General features: G+C 42.3%; 1 protein-coding gene across 1 annotated transcript in view; it reads right to left on the bottom strand.

Moving 5' to 3' along the window:
• LOC308296680 (protocadherin-15-like) overlaps positions 1-16,154 on the bottom strand; it is a gene marked incomplete at both ends in the record, with an annotated part of 437,702 nt that overhangs the window by 211,022 nt on the left and 210,526 nt on the right. Inside the window, one exon of the mRNA XM_080740008.1 lies at positions 5,771-5,899. Within this exon, the coding sequence (XP_080596134.1) occupies positions 5,771-5,899 (129 nt within the window). The remainder of the gene's footprint in view (positions 1-5,770; positions 5,900-16,154) is intronic.

The raw sequence follows: 16,154 nt of genomic DNA, 5'->3' as shown, positions 1-16,154 counted from the left end.
ACCCTTTACTATGCACTTATTATGAGATCAATTAACACTAACAAATCCGTAATAAAATCTTTATTATAACAGTATAAACAACAACAAGTCATTAATTAAGCCTTTATTAACACTTTATTAGGCAATTTAAAGCCACCTATTCTAAAGTGGGAACACATCGGGTACACCCGCCACTCTGACATGTCTCCTTTCCGACATGTCAGAGTGGCGGGTGTACCCGATGTGTTCCCACTTTAGAATAGGTGGCTTTAAATTGCCTAATAAAGTGTTAATAAAGGCTTAATTAATTGTTTATACTGTTATAATAAAGATTTTATTAAGGATTTGTTAGTGTTAATTGATCTCATAATAAGTGCATAGTAAAGGGTTTATAAATGCACTATTAGGACTTAATGTGCCTTATTAGCTGTTAATTCATTGTTAATAAGTGCCTTATTAGCTGTTAATTAGCCTTTATTGAGGTACTTCATTATAAAGTGCTACCCAAAAATTTTGTAAAAACGATTGTTTTGCCAAAGAAAAGAAGGCAAAACAATTTTAATGGCGAAAAGAAAAATGTCAAGAGAAACCTAGGAAAAAGTGTCTATGAAGAGGAATCACCAGGCAGCAATTCCAGTGCAGTTGGTCTACTGTAAATTGACATTCCAGTGCTGATTTTGACAGCAAATGTTGATTTAGTTTTAGTCACATTTTGGTCGTCTGAAATGTTTCAGCTTTTACTCTAGTTTCAGTCGAATAAATATCCTAAGATTGGGGGGGCGCTCTCCATTCCGACATGTCGCCACTCCAACATTGACTTCTTATTGTCGGAGTGGTAACACTTCCATAGAGGTTAGGTTTAGGGTTAGGGTCAGGTATGGACGGGTTTCTGGTCCACGTTACACTGATAAGAACTAGATGCGTGTGCAGGTCGGTACCAAAATTAGCCAATGAAACCAGCGCTCCCCAAAACGACAGGTTTGGGGATTGGACGGAATTGATTACATGATACAGTCAGCTGTGCATTTAGTCTCAATGTTTGTAAACAAGAAACCCGTCTATAGGGTTAGTGTCGGAATGGAGACATGTCGTAATGGAGACATGCAACCCCTAAGATTTTAGTAGATTTAGTTAAATCTACAGTTGATTTTGTCGTCAAAAATGTATTGATGGCGTCGTAATGACTGATTTTACACTTGGTTGCATGCTGAAAATAGCAGATCTACAAGCTCACAACGCATCACAGCGCGACACATTGTGAGCTTGTAGATCGTCTAATTTTCAGAGTGCAACCAAGTGTAAATTCCAACCAAACATAAAATTTCTCATAGTTTTTATTTGTTGATGAAATTGTCAATATATTTACAGTAGTCTAGTTTAAGATCATCACAGCTTTTTCCATCATAGTTCTAGTCGATGAAATGAACACTGCTACACCGGTTCACCGACTCCACTTTGAGAACCACAGATTTAGACATCATGGATCTATGAATATTCAAATAATATGCTAATTGTCACAGGCCTTGTTGTGTCTCGCCCCCACACCACTGCTGCTCAAGGCTAAGTGGCACGTTGGACCCAGAGAGATTATGTTGGTGGGTTTCATCACATCGTACAGCCGGCGCAGAGAGGCTCCCACATCCAGTGGGAAACACTGTGGTGGTAAAAGTACTCGCATTTTTGTACTTTGTATAGTAAACGTATCAATACTGCAATGTAGAAATACTCTGTTAAAGTTAACCCATTTAGTGCTCCAGACATGAACGGGTTAAATGTCCAGCGCGCCTTTCGCCTGCTCCGTCCGCGGCCAGTCTCTTATTTTGAAGGCCAGAAGTCGATTGCGCAAACATTTCCTGTTTGACGTCATGACGTCATTCACCGTAAGTGGTCATAGTCCCATGCGGTTGGAGTAATGGCCGATCGTTGCCTTTCAGCTTGTGTTATTATGGCGAGAATCTAATGCCATCCTTGGCTTCAAAAGTGTTTTTTGGAGAAAATGGACATTAAAGATGAGATAGACCGTCGGCTACCATGTTAAGGGATTACTATTTTGTGCACGTGGATCCGCGATGATGATGAATCGGCGAGTCCAATCGTGCCAGCACTTTCCAACGGACCGTAGGGTAAGATTGCCAGCTTTACTGTATATACAGTATATAGCGCAAGCCGAGTATACTTGGGATCGGCACTCCGAGTACTCAAGTATTTTTCACGAGTATTCTCGGGATCGGCTACAAATGGGTTAAAAGGTGTTCGAAAAGTAAAAGTACAAAAGTATTGGTATTGAAATATACTTAAGGTACCAAAAGTAAAAGTACTCAAAAGTACATCTTTTGAAAATAGCAGATCTAAAAGGTCACAATGTGTCACGAATGCCTCGCATGTAGATCGTCTATTTTCAGAAGGGCGAAATGCATATAGGACTGGAGTGGTTGTAATCATAATCATAATCTACAAAGTAACCAGTAACTAAAGTTGCCAAATAATTGTAGTGGGGTAAAAGTACAGTATTTTCCTCTGAGATGTAGTGGAGTGGAGTAGAAGTAAAAGTACTGAAAATTGTACATAAGTACAGTTGAGTTAATGTACTTAATAGCGCCACTGGCAATAATGTAAAGCGATGAAAAGGCTACTCTGGTGTTAAGGTTATAACATACACTGAGTAGTCAAAGTCGTCACGTCTCCAAGATGTGTTAACTGTAGAAAAAAGGATGAAAAAGAAAAACATTTGTGACTGGAGGGTGACTTTTAGAAAGAAGAAAGGAGGGGGATCAAAGATGAAAGATTACATAAACGGAAGAGAGGAAAAAATACACTGTTTCATGTCTTATAATTTGTGCTGCTGTTGACTGTTGAGCGAGAAAGAAGATGATATGCTTATGCAAAGAGCACAAGAATCTCCCTCGCGTGAAGGTCTTCAACCGTCATGAAAATCATATTGTTTGGTGGTTAATGTCTCTTCACTGGTTGCCGGTGAACTTTATTTAAAGATTTCACTGCCATGCAAGGCAAGGCCTCCAGGGACAGTGTAGATGTGCTGGTCCCGTATGTCTGAGAGCAGCCCTTTTAGACCATGATAGGCGTCTCATAAAACTTGCCTCAACTATTTGGTCAATCTGGCCTTTGCGGCCCGGGCACTCAGGCTCTGAGAATGCCCTGCCTGAGGATCTAGTAAAAGGCTATCAATTCAATTCAATTCAATTCAATTCAATTCAATTCAATTCAATTCAATTCAGCTTTGGCATGAGAAAACATACGCTTACATTGCCAAAGTACCTGTCAAAATAGTCAGTGTCATCGTTTACATCACTTCTAAAAACCCACTAATTTCTATTGCCTCTTCTATCCACATGTATTACCTGGTACAGTATACGTTTACTTTGTAACCCTGTTTCGATAAGCTCTTCATAAGTAAAGTGCAAAGTTCTTTGCTCTCTAAGGAGCTGTGTCCACCCAGGTGCTTCTTTCCTGAGCGCAGTGTGAATTTTGAAAAGCGTTAATTTCTGGAGCATGGCATATTTACGCTTTAATGGAAACGCCAGGCTGCTCTGCGCTGCAAATTCACTCTGACGTTTTCATCATGGGCACCCAGAGTTTGTATTATTTTGTACTGTTTGGAGGAGCTTTTAGGACAGAGCCTTGTGTTTTCAGCAGGGGAAAACACTTTGGTGGACGCACAAAAATCTAAATATTTGGCAGCTGGCTAAGTGGCCTGAGTGGGTTTGGGATTCCTGGCCTGAATAGTAGACTCAGTCCCACTATGGATGGAACACAATGCTGAACTCTTCTGCCTAAACACACGTCATGTCCTAGTATGAGCCAATAGGGGAAGGGGATCAACATCACATGATTCCCTTGTTTGAACTGACAAAAACTCAGATGGAAGAATTGCAGAAGTTTAGGATATTTGGCGGTCCCGTTTTCATTTTTCACAAGATCGGTGGTTGTTGCAATTACCTGCACTACAACCATCTGATGAAATAAACCAACTAGTAAGACGCCTCAGGGTGACAAGTGACCTAGGTCGCACCATGTCTTGGACATCTGGGCAGTGATGTATATCAGACCAGTTACCCATATATGGAGACCCCTGGTACACATAAATGGAGATCCATGTACTGTATATGGAGATATGCTGTGAGAGCCCAAACATGCCTACTCAGTTATTCGTTATGTGAAAGTCCTATAATGTCTATGACATCTGACATCATACCCTTTTATACCCATATATGGAGATCCCTGTCTGTAGAACCAGTCACACAGATATGGGCTGTCTTGGCCATCCGTTTTGGCCATATATGGCTTCTGTTAGTGTAGTATGTGGCCGATGTGGCCTCCATACAGTATATGGGCATTCCCATATGAAGTCCTGTTAGATATGGGCTTAATATAATGCTAAACTGCGACCTACGCTCGCAATAGAATGTAACAATGTGTGTGTTCCGTTACGCAATTCCAATGGTGAAAGCTGTGCTCTTGAATTCGGCAAAAGCCCCCCCGAAATACCCTCAAAGAATATACTTTTTCATTTACGTAACAATGATTCTGACGACTGCTTGTTGCATCATCAGAGAGCACTTGATAAAAGGCAACCCTACCTCCGGTGAGCTTACACAAAGGCAGTAAGAAGAAGGAATGTTCCATGCGTCTCCCTCCCGTTGAGCTGGCACATACTGTATATGCACGCTCACACAGGATGTCTGGCTGAAACCTTCTGTGATTAATCCACTGTCAAACAGCAAACGCAATTAATCTACGATAGTAATTAGAAAAAGTCTTGCTGCCCGGCCGAGCTGAACCAGGGCCAGTCAACAGGGATGGCTGCTGCTGCTGCTGCTCAGAGACATATCTGCCCCAATGTAGCTTTGTTCATGTATGTATTAGCACATTGTTAAATAAAACAGAAACAATGCATATCAAACAAAAACAAGTTATTGTGCAAGAAATGGAAGAAGCCAAGAATCCTCCCCTTAACCCAGTGGTTTTCAACCCTTTTCACATCAAGGTCCATTATTTATTCAGCATTTGAGCCACGGACCACACTTTGATGAGATTTATTCTCTCAGACCCAAAACGTGTAATATTTTGTTATCGTTGGATAAGATTTTGTCCACAATTCCATGCTGTATTGACGTGGTACCATAGGATCTTTTAAACCGCCTGGTATCTTTTAAACGTCCAAATCAATTATCTCAATATCACAATTATACAGATTGTCTACGGCTAATTAAATGTGAAACGTTAGATCACGTTTAATAGCCAAAGCATATACATTGACCATAGTCCCATGATTTCAAATGCCGAAACTCGGACTACGAGCGACCGGGAGAGCCGGGGACGGTACCCACGCGTCCGCCTCGGCGGCTCCTACAGATTTTGCCCTAAAATCAAGCAAATCGGTACACAGTATGTCTACACTCATGTCATCAACATGGATCTGTCCCATATAGCGCCACCATCAGGCCAATTTTTCCAAACACATTTTTGGACACTGGCCCTGCACATTTTGCCTTAAAATCACGCAAATCGGTACACATTATGTCTACACTCATATCATCAACATGGATCTGTCCCATATAGCACCACCATCAGGCCGATTTTTTTCAAACACATTTTTGGACACTGCTCCACAACACATTTTGCCCTAAAATCACGCTGCGACCTGACCGTCGCTTATCTCCCGATTAGGGAGTCTTACTGGTCACTTGTAGTGTGGATACGATATTGTTCGAACAACCTGTTTGAATGAAAACAATACAAAAGGAATGAAGGGACAGACAGTGTTACTCACCGTGACTCGACCCACGAACACACCTGCCTCCTCCTCTACGACCGTCAGGTTGGTGGGTCGCGTGGGGTCAAACGTGGGGTCATTATCGTTCACGTCAGTGACCACCATGAGCACTGTGGTGGTCGACGTCTGGAGAAAAAAAAAACACACACGCGCGCACACACACACACACACACACACACACACACACACACACACACACACACACACACACACACACACACACACACACACACACACACACACACACACACACACACACACACACAAAACTCAATGACAGATCGACAAATAATAATATTATGTTGAAAATGCGTTCTTTTTCAAAAATAGCAGATGCACAAGCTTGTAGATCTGCTATTTTTGAATAGCCATTGTTAAAATGACACCGATGCCATATCGGCTTTAAAGGAGTAGTTCACCCCCAAAATGACTTTTTTTCTATTCATTACTCATGCCATGGAGAGTAGAGTTCAATAATATTTTTTGGGTTTTGTCGTATTCCTAAGACAAAAATTTGATTTGAGTAAATTTACCCCCATTGATTCCGGATGGTGACCCGTTTCGAAACGGGTCACCATCCGGAATCAATGGGGGTAAATTTATTGTTATCACATTTTTGTCTTAGGAATGCGACAAAAACCAAAAAATATTATTGAACTCTACTCTCCATGGCATGAGTAATCAATAGAAAAAAAGTCATTTTGGGGGTGAACTACTCCTTTAAGGGCTTTGCAGGCAGGCGCGATTTTTCGCACGAAAAAAAAAAAACGGACAATTTAATTTTTTTTAAGAAACCAATGGTTCCCTATGACCTCATGCACACCTGCTCCGAATTTGCCGTGCGACAAGTGGCTGCGGCAGTGCGTTTTTTTTCCCCAGTTCGATTTGTGCGTCTTTTCGCATGCAGTAAAAACTCATTGACTTTATGACTCCTTTTCGGATCCGCAGTGAGGATTCCGCACTACATTGCACACCAAATACAATGCGTTTAAATCATGCAGCAAATGGAAAAAAACGCAGTCCCATCCTAATTTACAGTACACTTTAAGACAGAATAAGACATAATAAAGCCATAATAAGAAATAATGTGTTGGTAATCAGAACTAATATGTTTTATTAGACAGACACAAAGACAGAGTAGCAGAAAGAGAATACATTCTCTGGCACCGGCACCTGCCGACCGACAGTTCGACCGTCAGTCGTGCTGCATCGCCGGTGATAGGACCGGCGGCCGCCGCACGGAACAGTAGGTAGGACTGGCATCCATGGTAACTGCCGTGGCAGCCACCACCGCACAGACCGGCAGTTTACCGCGACGCGATCCTACTGCCCGGACTACCGGTCGAACTGCCAGGCCTATCGCCGGCAATGCAGTGCAACTGCCGTTCGAACTGCCGGTCGTGCGGTGGTACCTGCCACGGCAGTTCCGCGGCAGGTGCCAGAGAATGTATCCACTCTTTCTGCTATTTTGTCTTTGTTTCTGTCTAATAAAACATATTAGTTCTAATTACCAACACATTATTTCTTATTATAGCTTTATTATGTCTTATTCTGTCTTAAAGTGTACTGTAAATTAGGATGGGACCAACGGGCCTGTGCGCAAAGCCCTTAAATGGGTCAAAAGTAACAGTTTTGGACGAAATGTGTTTAACGTTATCGAGCAAGACAGTTGTTGAAGTGGGCCGGTACTCACAGGTACGGTGTACCAATTCTTCTGACCTTTGCCCACCTCAGTCCCCCGATTACCTATAATTGTTTTATGCATGTTGGGTAGGTTCAGGTCGCGAGAAATGTATTGCGAACGGCGACGCCACCAAGTTCCCCCGGCGCTTTCGAGGCTGCTCACCTCTTTTCGCCACGACCACCTTGACTGAGGAAATCCTGCGGAATGATGGATTTCACTTGGACCAAACTATTCCCTGAGTTTCTCATGCTGGATGCAGTGATTAATCGCTACGTGTGTGAGGCCAAGAAGCATCACTGCAGAAGAAGTGTGAGGAGCTTCAATGAACAGCGCAGCGGTACTTAAGAACATTTCCATTCTTTCCCCCCTTCTTCTCTCTCCATCTGAATTTACTTTTATTTAGTAAGATCAAACTATCTCTTGCATAATGCTTGCATGTTTGGAAACGTGGGACTGCTGCATTACTCCAAGATGAAGTGGCTTCTACTTGGAATTGATCTCTTCTTTTACTACTTTGTGCCAAAACGTCATATCCACAAAAAGATGTTTCAGGGTTAGGGTCAGTTTTTTTTTGTTCATAAGTATGGCCCTTTAATTGATTTTTTGGGAGGGTAACCTCTGAGAATTGCAGCCTACCTATTAGTTTATTAACTTATTGAGTGATGACACCCACTGACTCTGACCTACTTAAGGACCATGCGCCTGTAACCTGATCGGCCAAACATTGTTCACTTTTGGATAAATGAATACCAAAAGACAGGAGAGCAGTTTATCGCGTGCAGACTGTGCGGGCGTTCCTTTTTTCTTTACCTCATTATTTTTGAGTCAAGTGCTTTAAAAACTATGGGGATGTGCTCTCATCTAACCTTTTTTCAGGACATTTGTTGACCATCAGGCTTCTGTTTTTCCTATGAGTGTCCTCATCCATTTATGGATGAGGACCCTCGTTTGATAGGATAGTTTGACCCAATCGATCTGAACTTGCACGTGGGCATTGGCATTACGAAGGGCGTGAGGAAGCCAATTCTTCACTTTCACCCAGATTTAAGCCGTTCATTAGCATTTTTATATTCTCCTAGCTCAAATGTTGTGGGTGGAAATGCCCTCATCCATATTTTCTCCTCAGGGGAAGGGTTGACCACCACCAATAGATCTCACATTGCACACAGCCATGGAACTCTGAGCAGATGCAGGGAGTGGAATGTTCACATTTCCCAAATGGAAGCTGTGTATTACTATTCTGTGAACTCTCTCTCAATTAAGCCTGCAGTGGGAGGAGACCAGGGGATAGGGCTTTACACCACCAGCAGAGCCAGAGTTCACTCTTTTATAGTAGCATATCGTCTCTGTCGGCTCCAGAAACTGTAACTTTTCAGGATTCGAAAGCAGCAGATCTACAAGCTCAAAGCTTGTGGATCTGCTACTTTTGATGCTTTTGTGTGACGCTGTTGTATGATCAGGTTGGTGGTTAATTAAAAGCACACACACACACGCACACGCACACGCACACATACACATACACATACACATACACATACACATACACACACACACACACACACACACACACACACACACACACACACACACACACACAAAGCTGAAGATGGTAAAGATGGAATCCTGTATAATTTTTTGGGGGAAAAATGTAAATCTTTTGAAACAACAATAAACTATAAAACGTAAAAACTAAACAAAACATTAGATGATGTGCGACCCATACAAATTGGCCTGTGATCTCCCAACTCATCGTTCGTGATCAGTGCTTTTAGGTCAGAACTACTTTACCAAAAGAAACGCTGGATAATATATACTCGCCCACATCCCTGTGCGCACACGCACGCACGCACGCACGCACACACGCACACACGCACACACACACACACACACACAATACTCTGTTACAAGTAAAGTACAAAATTCTAAATGTACCTGAGTAAAAGTACAAACGTATTAGCATCAAAATTAGTTTAAAGTACCAAAAGTAAAAGTACAAAATGTTTGAAAATAGCCGATCTACAAGCTCACAAGGAATTGTGATGTGATGCGTTGTGAGCTTGTAGATCGGCTATTTTTGAATATTCAAGGTAAAAATAGGGCTAAAGTGGTTAAGGTATGTTTTATAATATTATAATGTAATATCTGCAAAATAACTAGTAACTAAAGTTTTCAAATAAATGTAGTGGAGTAAATGGAGTGTATTATTTGGATCCAAGATGTAGTGGAGTAGAAGTAAAAGTATTGAAAATTGGAAATACTCAAGTTAAGTACAAATACATCAAAATTGTACTTAAGTACAGTACTTAAGTAAATGTACTTTACACCACTGCCTAGTCCTAGTCCAATTCGGACAGAAAAGTAAAATCACCCCAACCCGCCACTCCCCCCACCCCCACCCGACCCAATACACCACCAAATGAAAGTGATGGGGGGACGGGAGATCAAGCTCGCGGACAACCGGTCTGCTGGCTGTGTCGGTCCATCCGTGAAAGAGCTGATTATGTAGCGTTTCAGAAGATGGAACAGAGAGAGGCGAGGGCGACAATGGCACTCTGGTCCCCCCGGAGAGGACATGCGGCGAGGGGGAGGGGGGGCGAGAAGATTGAAGGTGACATTAAATCAGTTAGACCGGGTACGCATCATTGCGTATTATTTTATGCTTTAGCTATTAAAAAAATAGCAGATATACAAGCTCACAGCGCGGCACCGAGTGCCGCGCTGCGAGCTTGTAGATCTGCTATTTTTTGAAAAATCATGAAAATCTGTGCAATTTTTGGAATATTTTGACCCGATTCTATAGGTGTCTTCTGAATCCTTCTAAGGGTTTTTTTTTTTTTTTTTTAAAGATCATGTTTCTTTGTCGACGGTGCTCAAACTTTTTCATGTGAAGGAACCCCAAAATGATGTGTATTTGGCCATGGACCCCCATCTCAAAATATTATATCAGGGACCCCCCCCCCCCCCCAGAAGCAAATATTTTAGTTACAAATGTTCCCTTTAAAAATATTTATTTGATTTGAACAAATCTTCATGATTTAAAAAAAAATAGCGGATCTACAAGCTCGCTGTGAGCTTGTATATCTGCTATTTTTCAATAGCTAAAGCATTCAATAATTCTGGGCCTAAATGGGTTAACTAGGTCATTTCCCCCCGCCGTCCTCCTCTGGAACGCCTCATCAGTCCAGGACCACTTCAAACGGGCGAGCGAGCGAGCGGGCGTCTTATGGGAGGTGTTTATCTGGCGTGGCGCGGAGGAGGAGGAGTGTCCTCTGGACACTTGCAAATAACAAAAGAAGGTTTTCCGAGAAATGTCATTTGCAACGCGTTACATAAATACCGTATTGATTCTATGCTAGGGATGGGACGATAAGCGATTATATTATCGTTTGTCGAGATAAAAAAAAACACACTCACGATAATCGTATCGCGGAGATTTAATTTGATCGTGATATCGTCCTCCGTCATGCACTGGGATCGATTCACCTTTTTATTTGCCGAGCTGCATATCCGGTACCATTTAAACCCTCTATTGGTAAAACGTACTTATAATATACGTACTTGATACAGTCTTTTCTTTTCACTCTCTACCAAATATCTTTGCCAAAAAAAATGTTGTGAGCTTGTAGATCAGCTATTTTTTGGGCAAATGTCCCGCCCCCCCCCCCCCCCCACCCCCCCCCCAGGTTAATGGATGTTGGCGATATTTCGATTATCGTGATAATATCGTAAATCGCGATTTCTTTGGTCAGAATAATCGTGATATGACATTTTCATAATCGTCCCATCTCTATTCTATACTTGCTTGTTGTGATTTAACCACGGCATATTCCCTTTTGACTGCAAATTTTGATTTAGTTTTAGTCTAATTTTAGTCGACTAAATATCATAAGTTTTTAGGCGACTAAATCTACAGTTGATTTAGTCAACTAAAATGTATTTTGTCAGGCCTTGATGGCATCATAATGACTGATTTTACACTTGGTTGCGTGCTGAAAATAGCAGATCTACAAGCGACGCGTTGTGAGCTTGTAGATCTGCTATTTTCATCAAGCAACACCTGAGAGCAACCAAACATAAAATGACTCTCTTCTCCACTAGTCCCCCACTAACGTTTTAGTCTAGTTTTTATTTTGTTGACGAAATTGTCAATATATTTAGTCTTAGTTTTAGTCATCACAGCTTAGTTTTTATTTCGTTTTTATTTCGCTTTCGTTAGTGAAAAAAGCGCAGTCGACAAACATTTTTCGTCATAGTTTTAGTCGACAAAATCAACACTGTCCCCAGCATCATTTTATTGGGGTAAAAATGTGTAACCAAAATGTAAATGTAAACATTGATCGGGTAGAGAATTATATTCCCCAATCAATGAGTGAAAAGATTGATCAAATTAAATCAAGACCCATCAACTTAATGTGTATGCAAATGTTCAGTAACAATTCCATACAAATTTATCAGGAGATTTTTTAAATGATGAGCCGACTAAAATTAGACTAAAACTAAATCAAAATTTGCAGTCAAAAACAACATTGGCTGGGGAGTCAAACTCCTTCAGGCCACAGGTCTGTTAAAATGTGACTTTGTGGCTCACCTTCCCTCCTAAAAGCATGCATGCTGCTGTATTCCATCACGCTACATAAAACGTGATGGATAGCTTCCTTATAGGCTACTGGGGTGTCTGTTCAGAAATGCTTTTGCTGAATTTGGTTTTTGATTTTGTCCTGTATGTAATATGTCTGTTGTTTTTTAGTTTTATTGTACAGTTACTTTCATCGTTGTATTTTTATTGTATGTCAAGCACTTTGTGAGTCTTTCTCTGTGAGAAGTGCTATATAAATAAAATGTACTTACTTACTGAGTACAGGTGTAGAACTTAACTAATTTGCTGCCCTTAAAAAATGGAACCGAATGTCTGAACTGACATGATTTTGTTTTTAATGTGCACGCGATTTTCCCGAGATAGCAGCCATCATGTTTTCTTCAAATGTAAACAAACATGCATGAAAGATGGGGTTGGTCTTGGGGTCAAACGTGCATTTTCGCGAATGCGATCCTAGGAAGTAAAAAAATAAAAATAAACAAATGCAATGCAATTTCGTGACCCACAGGCTGAGAACCTCTGCCCTATAAGGTCATTTAGGTGGTCCTCGCTGGGGTTGCGGGGCGGGGGTCACTCCTACCTGTGTAACACTAAGCATCCCACTGCTCCTGCTGCTGCTGCTGCTGCTGCTGCTGCAGCAGCAACGCACCGGCCCACCGTCAGACTGAGGCTGATTAATGAGGCTGCATTTATTTATTTATCTCTCATGGAGAAACTGGGGAAAGAGACATGGTTCTGTTCAGTGTGAAGTGAACTCTCCTCCTCGTAGCCTTGGGCTGTGCGCTAGCTCCTCACACACGCAGGCCCTTTCAAGTGACAAACCCAGCTGGAAGCCACGGGCTGCTGTTAATCATGTGTCAGCTCGTCAGAGAGGGAGAGTCAGAGAGAGAGAAAGAGAGAGAGAGAGAGAGACAGACAGAGAGAGAGAGAGAGAGAGTGAGAGTGAGTGACGGAGACAGAGAGGAGAGCAGGGACCTGCAGAGAATGTTAGAGAGGCAGGGGGCTGACATTTCTAAAAGGGCCTTTTGGTGAAAATATCGAAAATAGCAGACCTCCAAGCTCACAACGCGTTGCCCTGCGACGCGTTGTGAGCTTGGAGGTCGGCTATTTTCAGTGCTTGATACCACACTGAACTAAGAATATCAAGTCAATACTGGAGATGTGGCGTATGTCATGGCTTTCTATGCAGAAAGGGCAATTATTAGACGCTGCATTCAAATTCAAGATAGTTTGGACAAGGTAACTCTCTTGAATGCTGCCTTCAGGTACGGCATGGAAAGAGGGCATTTGCATTTATTTCACCATAGTTAAAACTGCATTTATGGTCTGGAAAGGGCACTTTTTACAGATGGATAAGAGGACAGGGGCTCAAGCCCCCTTGATGTCTATGTTAGCACCTGCCTGGAGGAGAGAGAGAGAGAGAGAGAGAGAGAGAGAGAGAGAGATGCTCGCCAATGAAAAGACAAAGACGAATGCTACCAGGCAGACGTAATCTTTGTCACTCGTTGTCACGTTTATTTTCTTGATCACAATGTAATTTAGATAGCGTGTTATCTAAACAGATAACACGGGATCCCACATAGTTTCAATGTTCAGATCGCTACTTCCATAGTATTATCGTTCAGACTTGGATGTTATAGGTTCTTGATGTACCTGGGATCCTAGATTACTGTATAGGCACTAACGCGATCTCTCTGTGTTCTACTGCATGTGATTATCTTGCTTATTCTAAGTTGCTCACTCAAAGTTCTCCTCAAAGGGTCTTCGAACAAAATCAACAGTCAGAATTGTGGCAGCAATCATCATGGCAGCAGCGGTGTAAAGTAACTAAGTACATTTACTTAAGCACTTTTGTGAAACAGGACAATCTGCATACTGAGTACTTTATACTTTTAGGTACTTTAAGTACATTTTGACACCAATACTTGTGTACTTTTACTTCCGGACTTTTACTCGTAACAGAGTATTTCTACATCGCAGAATTGATAGTTTTACTTAAAGACGGGGTGAAATCAAAAACATGTTTTTCACACTTTTAGAGCATATCTGTAGTGATAATTATGGCCATAGCTAACACTAGATGCCAACAAAATAGAAAATAAACATTTTTTTTGTATATCAAAGGTCCCTAAATAGGCCATTCTTAAAAAGTGATGACATAGATAGAGTTTTTGAATATAAATGAACCTTTGATTACATTTGACTGTTTGTTTCCCATTGCTGGCTCCCATTACTCCCATTACTCAGATTTTAAATCCCATTGCCTGAAGGGCTGGTCCCCTCGGATAGGTTCAGAAACACACAGGCTTCCTTTTCAAACTGAAACTTCAAAATAAAATACCCAAAATAGTCATTTCATTGGGTCTTTAAGTAAAACTTCTCAATACTTTTTCCACCACTGCCTGGCAGAGATATATCGTCACGGCAACAGAACCGACGCACGGCAAGACGAGAAGAACAACGGCAGAGAGATCTCACAGCTCAGAGACACAGAGGGGAGACACGTTCATTTCACGCGCTGCCGACACAGCCCTCGTGTGACTGCTCATCCGAGCGCCATGACGTCAAAGAAACACAACATTCCATTCTGTTTTGAGCGCGTGTGTATGTGTGTGTGTGTGTGTGTATATGTGTGTGTGTGTGTGTGTGTGTGTGTGTGTGTGTGTGTGTGTGTGTGTGTGTGTGTGTGTGTGTGTGTGTGTGTGTGTGTGTGTGTGTGTGTGTTCAAAGAGGATTAGTAGGGAGGGAGGGAGGGAGGGCTGCTCCCCTCCACTTGTCAAGTTCCCATGGTTACAGAAGTTCTGTTCTAATTACATATCGTCGTTGTCGGGTGAAAACCTTGTATGTCCAAAACCGTTCGTTTTTATCATTTAAGAAAAATGAACTAAACTAGTGAAAACAGCCGATCTACAAGCACACAACGCCTCGCATCGCGGGGCGTAGTGTGCCTTGTAGATCTGCAGTTTTCACTAGTTTTGTGCGACGGCCTTGTATGATGAAGCAGGGCTTTATTTTGCGAAAAAAAACATACAAATTTGAAACTTGGAGATACGAGGTTTCCACCCGACAACGACGATATCATGCCACCCATGTCTCTCTCTCTCTCTCTCTCTCTCTCTCTCTCTCTCTCTCTCTCTCTCTCTCTCTCTCTCTCTCTCTCTCTCTCTCTCTCTCTCTCCCTCTCTCTCTGTCTAGCTCTCAGAGAATGAGTGCCACATCACCCCACCAACATGCACACACACTCATGTAAGCACGGACAACAAGTATGCGCACGTCGCACGCACAAACACACACACACACACACACACACACACACACACACACACACACACACACACACACACACACACACACACACACACACACACACACACACACACACACACACACACGTTTGTATTACTATGCTTGTGAGGGAATCGACATTTCAGAAGCAGCAATTTTACGATCAATTTTCCAATGGCTATTCCTAATCTGGACCTTTTTTTCCCCCTCCTACTGTAATTGCAATACTAAAGGGCTTTTCAGACAGCAAAGTGAATGACGCGTCTAATAGTCAGGCGAGCGGGAAGGTAAAGGGAGGTGTGGGTATAGTCTGAAGGCGACAGGTAAAGATACATTTACATTTTGTATATCACGTGACGGGCCTATTGTGAAAATAGCAGATCTACATGCTCACAACGCCTTGAGTTGCGAGGCGGGCGTCTGATGGAGGGGAGAGGAACTGGTTGGAATAACCTGTTCCTTCCACGCGCTACGTCCAACTGGGGAAACTCCCCCCTGTCAGGTGAAAAGTGGCTTGGACTCCTCATGCATAGAAGGAAGCATGAGGTCAGTCCGTTGCTCTCCCCAGGTTGGCAGAGGGAGTGTAGCGCCCAGGATTACATCCTGCCAGATAATTGGCACCGGGTGAAAAAAATGGGTTAAAAAAAAACTTTCTTGGCCCGGATCGCTGGCCGGATCGCTGGCCTGGACTTCCAACATAGACTGACTTCGAGTACCGAAAAAGTTCAAAGTTCTTAAATTGAAGGGATATTTGGCCCTCACAAGTATATGAATCACTAACAGACACACACACACACACACACTCCAAAAAATAC

This window comes from Nannobrachium achirus (assembly GCF_963921795.1).
Source record: "Nannobrachium achirus genome assembly, chromosome: 13".
In the NCBI taxonomy this organism is placed as follows: domain Eukaryota; kingdom Metazoa; phylum Chordata; class Actinopteri; order Myctophiformes; family Myctophidae; genus Nannobrachium; species Nannobrachium achirus.
This window is presented reverse-complemented; position numbering and strand designations above follow the sequence as displayed.